The sequence below is a fragment of the Lissotriton vulgaris genome, chromosome 1_1 (genome assembly GCF_964263255.1).
Source record: "Lissotriton vulgaris chromosome 1_1, aLisVul1.2, whole genome shotgun sequence".
In the NCBI taxonomy this organism is placed as follows: Eukaryota; Metazoa; Chordata; class Amphibia; order Caudata; family Salamandridae; genus Lissotriton; species Lissotriton vulgaris.
In genome coordinates, this window is record NC_141685.1 from 735,469,668 (window position 1) to 735,479,629 (window position 9,962).

The 9,962-nt window shown below is 45.4% G+C and overlaps 1 protein-coding gene across 1 annotated transcript in view; it reads left to right on the forward strand.

The window, feature by feature from the left end:
• The first annotated feature begins 226 nt into the window (after positions 1–226).
• The window catches only part of LOC147747734 (uncharacterized), a 319,281-nt gene continuing 309,545 nt past the window's right edge, over positions 227–9,962 (forward strand). The window contains exon 1 of the mRNA XM_086926074.1: positions 227–305. Within this exon, the coding sequence (XP_086782200.1) occupies positions 227–305 (79 nt within the window). The remainder of the gene's footprint in view (positions 306–9,962) is intronic.

Sequence of the window (9,962 nt, forward strand, 5' to 3'; positions counted from 1 at the left end):
GTCTCCTCTGATCTGAGTTGCCAAGGGTTCCAACACCAACGGGAAAAGGAGCAGTGACAGGGGGCACCCCAGGCGTGTCCCGCTTGTGAAGGGTATGCTGTCCGATATGTGCGCATTGGCCGTCACATGCGCTTGCGGGCTGTTATATAAGAGGCGGACACAGGCGTAGAATTTGGGGCGGAACCCTAAATGACTAAGGACTGCAAAAAGAAAACTCCACTCCACCATGTCGAAAGCCATTCTCGCATCTAAGGATATCACTACTGCCGGCTCCGTCAGGGCCTGCGCCTTGGCCATCTCCCAGTGTAAGCGCCTGAGATTCAGCGCAATGTTTCTATTTGGCATGAAGCCTTAATTATCCGGATGAATTAAGTGCGGGAGGTGCGCTATAAGTCTGTTTGCCAAAACTTTAGCCAGAATTTTGGCCTCCGAATTTATCAGGGAGATTGGATGATAAGAGGCGCATTTGGCCGGGGGCTTCCCAGGTTTCGGAATAGCCACTATTGTGGCTAGCTGCTGATCTTGCGGCAGCTCACCTTTTCCCAGGCTATCGTTGTACATACTTAATAAGTGGGGGGTAAGAACATCCGCCATCTGCTTATACAATTCTCTTGGGACCTCATTGGGTCCTAGTGCCTTCTCGGACTGTAACAAATGGATTGCGGTGTGCAATTCCTCCTCTATAAGATCTGCCTCCAACTCCATGGAGGCCTCTTGAGTGAGCTTGGGCATTGCTATATATTTTATGGAAGCCACAGCTTCCTCTTCTGACACGAGCGACGTTGACTTATAAATGTCTGGGAAGTGTCGCGCCAGTGTGTTTACTATCTCCTGTAGGTCTGTTATCAATTGTCCCTCAGCCGTCCGATGTTGTGCTATTCACCACATAGTTCATTTGAAGAGCATTATTTTTACTGCTACCTTCTATTTTGTAATCTATTTGTGTTATTTTTAGTCTACATTCCTGGAACTAGGCCGGTCTACGGAGGTGTTGGTCATCTTGACAGGTACTACTTTTTTTTAAGGATTTTATAAGGGTTTTGAGAGTAGAGGGGATTTATGAGGGAAGTTTAAAAGTTAGTTATAGTGTTATTTGTTGGTTTTCATTATATTTAGATCTATTGTTGTTACTATTTGACACTGGTTTGTCGTTTGCATTTTTTACACTGTTTTAATTATGTATCACTATGTTATGTTAGGTGGTGATACCTTGCTCCCGCCTATCTAGCCACACCAAGAGCTTCCCAGCCTTATCGCCTACATCGTATATCCTATGTCTAGTGGCTGTGCGGTTGGACACAGTCTCCCTTCGCAGGTGTTCTCTATATTGTTGTCGTTTGAGGTGCAGCGCATGCGCTGAGGATGAAGAGTGATCTGTTGAGTGCTGTATCTCGGCCGAGTGCAGTTCCAACTCTAGATGTAGTAGTTCTTTCTGTTTTTCTCGCTTATAGCCCGTGATGGAGACTATAGACTGCCCTCTAATGACCGCTTTATAAGCTTCTCACAGAACTGATGGGGAGCTAGCGGACGCAGTGTTTTGTGTAAATAAATATTTCGAAGCTTTGCGGATTTCCTTTTGAATTTTCGGGAAATTTTGTGCTTTTTTAATACAAAATTAAGTTTATGATTATTAATAAATATTATTTTATGTTTTATTTTTTTACCAATAATTTAAATAGTTACTTTTATCTTTTAAAATAGTACTAGGAACATAAAGTTATGTAGTTAAATTAGTGTGCTTTAAGATAACATGTTTACAAAATTTTATTGTGCATAAAATATGTGAGAATATGTAAGAGCCTCATTATGATGCTGGTCGGACTGGCTTCCCTGGTCCTGTCAGAGATGGTCAGACCGCCGCTGTCTCGTCGGAAGCAGTTGATCCAACCGCCGGATTAGGATGCATGCATCCTGTACTCCAACCAACTGCTGAAAGACCACAGACTCCAACAGCTTTTCTCCGACTGCCGAGATGGTGGTCAGAGCAAAACCTCAGCCATAGGGCTGTACAAGGATCACCGACCGCTGATTACGATGTGGGTTACCGATGACCCGACCGTGGTGGTCTGACCACCTACCTCTAGCCATCAGAAACAAAGGATTTGGGGTGGATACTCACCCTAATCTGCTTCTCACCAGCAGTCTCTGCCGTGGATCCCTTCCTCCAAGTCCCCCCTATACCTGGGCAGCTGAACCCTGATGACTACGATCCTGGGGGCACTTAAATCCAGGTAAGCCCCTTTGTGTTATGTATCCCCATTGACTGGACTGTGCACATTCTGCCACATTCAAGCAATTAGGTACATGGTGCACAAGGCATATCCCCACATATCTCATGCATGTGTATGCAATTCACATGTTTTCTCTGAGTTTTGTACACATTTGCAGCAACATATTCAGAGATATGTGCTCGGCTGTAGCTGCAACGGCCCAGTAGCAGCAATTCCATTTTTATACAGTGGGGGGAAGGATCCAGGCCTCAGCGGTCGGAAAGGGCTCACGAGGATAGCGGTCAGACAGTCGGTCTAAATGTCATTGTAATGAGGCCTGTAGTATTGATTGTCTTTGTAATATGTTTTGTAAAATGTTTGATGTTGACCTGGATATTGTAGTTTTAAATTATTCAGTGTCCAACACCTTCCCCAATATGGTTTTTATTGGACGGAGAATAGTAAATGACACCCCTGTAGTATCCAATACCTTCCCCAATATCGTTATATTGGAGTGGGAAGAGTAAATGTTACCCCTTTAGTGTCTAACACCTTCCTTGAATTGTTTTAGATTGGAGCAGTAATAGTAAATGTAACTCCTTTAGTCAAAGTCAAAGTCAAAAAGTTTATTGCATAATTAATTAAAATTATTACAAATTTCACATGATAAAATAACAATGCAAAAGATAATAAGTTTCCTGGTCTTATTGCTACTCAGCGTCCAACCCCTTTAGTGTCCAAGACCATCCACAAATTGGTTTAGATTGGTCTGAGAATAGTAAATGTCACCACTTTAGTGTCCAACACCTTCCCCAAATTGGTTTAGATTTGAGTAGGAATAGTAAATGTTACCAGTTTAGTGTCCGACACCTTAAGCAGCATGGTTTGTTGTGAGTGGGAATAGTAAATGTCACACCTTTATTGTCCAACACCTTCCTCGAATTACAGATTACTGTCAATGAATGTGTTCTATGGACATTTGGCGTTGTCATTTAAAAAAAAAAAGGAAATCAGTTTGGTTTATAATAAACACATTGTTTTTACTTTGATTTCCTTTTTTTAGGTTTTCCTAAGAAGCTGAGGTCCTACCTGTTTGGGACTCACTTCCCTGTTCAGACAGACCACAGGACCCTCAGATGGACAATGCACATGAGGGGGGAGAACCCAAAACTGTTGAGGTGGTCCATCTCCCTACAGGGAATGGACTTTACGGTGGAACACCGCCCTGGTACAGAACTGGCAAACACTGATTATTCCGCCTTAGTGAAGAGAACTCCCAAGAGGGTGGGTAGTTCTCCCCACTTTCAGCTGGAGGGGACACGTGTTAGACCTGGCATCCTTGGCGTGATTTCCCCCTATCTTTTTGCCTCTACCTCCTGTATTTTTTATGCTGTGCTGGATTTCGTTTTTGCTGGTTTAGATGCTTTGGACACTCTGCCCCTGCTGATCAGCATCAGAGTGTAAGTGCTCCCTGTGAAAATTGCTATTGTAATTGGTTATCCATGATTGGCATATTTGTATTACCAAGAAGTCCCTAGTAAAGTGCCCTGAGTGTGCCAGGGCTGGTGATGACAAATGCTACTAGTCGTCGTGCAGCACTGATTGTGCCAATCACATGAGTAGCCCTAAAATGGTCTCTCAAACCTGCCACAGCAGTGTGTAGTCTGTGAACTGCCATGTCCTCTGGTCAGTGTCCCCACTGACCAGGCCTAACCCATCCCTTTCTGTGCACATTGGTCACCCCTATGAAAGGCCCAAGATACCCCCTTGGGCAGGGTGCAGTGTATGTGAAAGGTAGAGCATGTACTTGTGCAGGTGACATGTTCTGGTAGTGAATTACAGCCATTTTCGTTTTTTACTGCTGCAAGGCTATTTTGCTCCATAGGCTATCATGGGGGATGCTGGCTACAGTGGCTACCAGCATATCTACCCATTGTAGCAAGATAGGACATAAAAGTCTAGTATCCCTGAACTCAGAATTTAATAACACATCTTTTAGGAAAGGTGTTTTTTAACTCCTGTGTCTGAGAATAGCACTTTTAGAAAGTTGCTGTTCTCTTGTCTGATCTTTCTGTGTGCCTTGGCCTGTTTGTGGATTGACTGTCTGGTTTGAGAGTGACAGGGGCTGGGGATTCCCCAGGAGGCTGGCTGAGTCAGCCCTAGGCTGAATGACTGCATTTGCAACTTGAGTGGGGGGAGGAGATAGCACCTGTGCCTGAATAGGGCTGTGCCTGCCTTCCACAATGCTGGCTCCACCTCCTGCTGGGCGGCTGACGACCCTGCCCCTCACTCTGAAAGGAAAGGAGAAGCCAGGAAAAGAAAGTACTCAAGGAACACCCAGAACTGCTTCAGACCGGGCTCAGAGCCCTCCTGCACAAAGGGAACAAAGGCTTTTAGGGGTATAAGTACAGGGCCCCTGACAACAGAAAATTAGATCATCATGGAATCAAGAAGGAACCTCTGCCAAGGAGAAAGCTGAAACTGAAGAAGGAAGACTGTCCTGCTGTTGCTCTGCTGGACTGACCTGCCGTTGCTTTGCTGCCAAGGAGAGGGGAAGGGCTTTCCTGTTGTGCTGTGTCCCTTGTCTTGAAGGAATCTCCAAGGGCCTGAGAAGAGCTGGCTCCCTGTTTTTTAAGTCCCAAGGACAAAAGGACTTCACCCCCAGCTTCCCTGAACTCTGCTGAGAGAGTTCTGTCCTTCCTAGAGTGCTTGGGCCAGTTGTGGTGCCTCTGGAAGTTGTACCTGTGCTGGGAAGCTGGAAACTAAGATTGAGAGACTTTTGCAACTGAAAGGTTATCGCATCGCTCGCTGCGGAGCGCATCCCCGACAGTGCGAGGAAATTCCCGCCGCTACGGAGGTCGATATCGTTGCAGCGCCTGTTGCTGCTGCCTAAGACGGCGCATCCTTCGATTGCAGGAAGATCACGTTGCTGCGAGCATTGTCACAGAGCCATCGCATCGAGGAGCTGCGAGAGAGAGGATCGCCGCTGGATCGCGCATCGCCGCCCCGGAGATCGTCGCAGCCCCTACAAGAACATCGCATCGTGCCTTTGCGAGAACAAACTTCCTACCGAACCTACGCACCGGAATCCATACAAGTGGCCTTCCTCCCCCAACAGACCGGATTTGTCGCAACACGCCCGCTGCCGCAGTGGGGTTGTCGCAAACGCCTCCCCAGGGTCTCAGGAGCAACGCATCGCTTGTTTTCCACTGCACCAGCTTCTGCTTTTGGAACTTTGTCGCAACTAAAGGTACTGTTGGCTAAACGTGACTCATCTGTGAACTTTTCACGCATCTGTGGATTATTTTATCGCAACCTTAAGAACTCTTTTGAAAAAATATTCTTGAACTGTGTATATTGGATTTTTGTTGTTTTCGATTTTGTGTAGTTTATGTTAAATTCCTTTGTTTTTCTAAACTGTTGTGGAGTCAGTTTGTGGTGTTTTAACTGTGTTACTGTGAGTGTTGGTACAAATACTTTGCACATTGCCTTTGATAAGCCTTGACTGCTCGTGCCAAGCTACCAAGGGGGTGAGCAGGGGTTATCTCAGAGGTTTCCTCCTAACCCTGACTAGAAGCAAGGGCACCTATTTGGACAGTGGTACCTACCTCTGCCAACTAGAGACCCCCTTTTCTAACAGTACTGATCTCCACTGAGGAGAATATCATCACAGGGCTTATTGTGGTTTTGTGCACCATTGTTCTTATACCCTTCCTGGAGGGACCAATGTTCTTTAAAATTTCAATGTTCACCCTAGGTCCTTTTGACCAACAGGGTTCCCTTGTCTCTTTACAAACATCATTGTTCTGCAGCATGTGTGCCTGGGCCCAACCTGGGTGCTCCGGGCATTCTGTCCTGTTACTCCTGTGAGGTGTATTGATGTCTTTGGGGTTTGGGTTTCGCAGCTTCTTTTGTGGTTGGTGGACTGGTCTCTGGGTTTGGGCTCAAGAGTTGACCTGGAGAATGTGGGGTGACCCCACAGGCCTTCTTTGTCTGGTGCCATTATGATAGGTGTTGATTTTGTCCAGGTTGCTAGTTCTGATGTTGCCCCATTCAGTCGGGAGGGATCTTTTTGTGGCCCTCCTGCCGTTAAGCCATTTTTGTTAGTAGTGACCTAGTTTCTTAGCCAGTTTGTTCTTGGGAAGTTTTTGTTTCTTGATTTCCTTTTATGACGTTGTTATGATTGTGATCTTGCTCCTGCGGAGATTATCGGAAAGATTCTTGAGTGCCTTACCTTAGGTTTGGCTGGTTTTGCTCCATTCCATTCATAGGGGCCGATTAGGATGACGGACAGACTTTGCCCGTCCGCCATCCCTGTGGAAAACGCCCGCCGCAATGTAAAAAATGCAGGCATGCATTTGCATACACAAAGCGGCAGGCCCCACGTGGTGCCTGCCCCTTTGTGTATGCAAATGCAGGGGGATACCCATGTCCACCCCCATCTCGCCTTCACCATTGGGGCCCGCAGGGGGCCCCAAAGTAAAGAACGCATGCCTTTCCGTGGCGGCATTGGCGCCACGAAAGGCATCTTCAGGAGGCCATCCTAATATGGCTGGCGGTGTCTGGAAGACACCACCAGCCATATGAACCCTTTACCGCCCGGTCGCCTTGCTGCGGACGATGTTTCTGTCTGCCGTGGTCCCCCCCGCCATTGTAATATGGCGGGGGAAATAGGTGGCGGACGGGCCCGTATGGCGGACAGATCGTCACCGTCTGCATAGCGGTGGCGATCCGTCCGCCATCCTAATCGGCCCCTTAGTGCTGATGGCATTTGAGCTGTTTCTAGTTGACTCCTTTGCCCCTGACTGCTTTGCCTTGGACTAGGAGTGGTTGGAGGAGGAAGGGCTGTTGATGGGGGGAAGTGCTGCCAGGGTTCCAGGTAGTGTGCTGAGTTTCTCCAGTATGGGAGAGCACGTGCACGTCAGGGTTAACTCCATGGTCTCACCTTGAGCCCTTTTTATAAGTTTATTTAGGTCGGCAATTTTCCCGTTGATGCTAGGCACATGCGCTGCGAGAGTGTTCAGTAGCTTCATTTATAGATGCATTTTAGTGGAATAATAGTCAGTTGCATCAACCATTGATTGGATAGTTTTCAGCTTAGAGGGCCAGACTCTGTTGTTTGGAGGGTCATTTTTCGCTGCAGCTTTCCCTAAAGTTGGTGCCCTGGGTAGAGATGGAATTTTCTTTGTTATGTTCTTGTAATCGTTTCTCAGTTGCCTATGAAGCCAATATCTTGTCCCACTCTTCTTGTGTTAGGTAGGAAAGCTCCACTTGCTCCGTTGGCAACTCCTGGGTTGGATCATCTTGGCCACTTTCATTTCTGTTTTTTCTCATTGTCCCTAGATTGCTCTCCTCCTCTGCCGCCAGAGGATTTTTTGGGGGGTCGAGTTAGTAGAGAAACTTCACTATTTAACGGGCTGTTGCCTAAACAGCTTAAATGTTGTATTATTATGCCTTATGCAGATTTCAGTAGGCACTTACCACCAGGAAGGACTGAAAACAAGGAGTGAATATAATTGGCAACCACAAGTTAGAGTTTTGATGTATTAATGTTCCATTTGTAAAAAGTGATTGCATGTTGCAGATAGACGTTTATTGAATGAAATAATATTTTTCAAACCTACCTAAGTACTATTTGGACAGTTCACATAACGCTGAATCACGGAAAGTTGCAGAACACTCTGCCTAGTTTGTACTCATTAGGCAGGTGGCAATTTGTAACCCTCTATGATTGGCTGTAATTACTAGGATGGTGGCCTGCAAGGACATCACAAAGCCATTGCTATGACTGCATTCCAAAATGGAAAAAATGTACTTGAAAGCAGCCTGTATTCCTCAAAGGAACCAGTGCTTCTTTTAAAAGTAAGTTTGCTATTTTGGACAACGTCTAGCTGCCTTTGCTCCCTTAGGCTACCTGTATGTCCCAAAGGGAAGTGGTCCCATGCGAAGCCATTGCCTTTTGAAAATGAGATACCAACCCAACTCACAGATCAATAGCTCATCAATGGTTTGTCACCACATTTGCAGTAGTAAATTACTGATAAATTCCTTTCGGAATCAGAAATGGGAGAAGGGACGCCCCTTAAAAGCACAGCTATTTGCAATTTTGAAAGGATTCCGAAGTCATTTAGTGAGTCAAAAGAATTTTCCATATCATAAAAGGGGGTTTGTATTTAATGATAAGCACGGTTGAGGTCACAAACCAGGTGGTTTTGTGACATGAGTAATGACTGGCTTAAATTCAATTTGCACCCTAAGCACTAACTCAAGAGATCTAAAGGTCCCACATTTTTTAAAGTTTCCAAGCTATTTTGACAGACAAAGCACAGAATGGACCACCATTACACCTTGGGCCAAGACACAGCATCTTCAGAGGTCCCTTGTGGAGCCATTGTGTGCTCCACAAATGCTCATACTCCTTTAAGTTTACTTGCAGAGGCAGCTAATGATAAAGATAATTAGAACATTTGAAAAAATAGATGAAGCTGTTAACTCTTCTACAGTTATGAACTTGCACTTACTCACAGCCATGGCAATGCACAAGGGCCAGATGTAGGGTTACTAAAAGTCTACATGCTACCAGAACACCTATTTTTCTGCAGCAAATCAGTGCCCTCTGGAATTATTAATTCTGGTTCAGTTCAATTAAACACATCAGACGAGACTATGTTGTGTAATCTGGTTCGATGTAAAAATTATCGATGTTAAAAAAATTGACTCCTATACTTAAACAGGTGTGTACAACAATATTGAGTAAAAATATCGATGTAAAATCCATAGATGTATAAAATCTAGACTTTTATATAAATATAAAATAAAATATTATATATATCAGTAGGGAAAGTGTTGGATAGAGGAGGGGTAAAAATTACTATTCACACTCCACCGAATGCAACAGTAGGATAAGTGTTGGATAGCGGAAGGGTAAAATTTGTTATTCCCACTCCGGTGAGTGAAACAGTAGGGAAAGTGTTGGATTATGGTGGGGTAAAAATTACTATTTCCACTCCGGAGAGTGCAACAGTAGAGAAAGTGTTGGGTAGCGGAGAGGTAAAAATGACTATTCCAACTCCAGTGAGTGCAACAGTAAGGAAAGTGCTGGATAGCGGAGGGGAAAAATTACTATTCCCACTCCAGTGGCCTAAATAAAGGAATTTAGGCAGAACGACCATTTTTATAAGTACCATACAGTCGGCCAGTGACAGCGGCAGGCGAATCCACCCATCCACTTTCTGTTCCAGTTTCGTGCAGATGGTGCTGTAATTTTCTCGGATCACAACGCCTGGGTCTCGATGGACCCACACTCCTAGGTATTTCACCGGTTCTGTTGACCACAATAGAGGGAATCCCAGCATGTGAGGACAGGTGGAAACAGTGAGCGGTAAGACAAGTGACTTAGACCAATTAATAGTGAGGCTAGAGAATCGACCAAAGCGAATATATTCTCTAAGCACCTGAGATAAATAGATCTGTGTCTCTCTTATGAACAGCAGCATGTCGTCCGCAAATCGCAGCGCAGCCTCTCTATGCCCCTGCCGAATAACACAAGCAAGTGGTTCTAGCATTATTGGAAAGAGATATACTACTGAAGGGAAATTTTAGGGTTCAGATAATCTGGGCGCACTGCCTTAGGTTAGACGTTCAAGTGTGAAAGAACATGGATGGTGAATGGGTGGTGCGTTAAGAGCAGACGGAAAATTACCCCTAACCGCCTAAGGAGTCAAAGACCAAACACAATTGAACAGCTAAGCT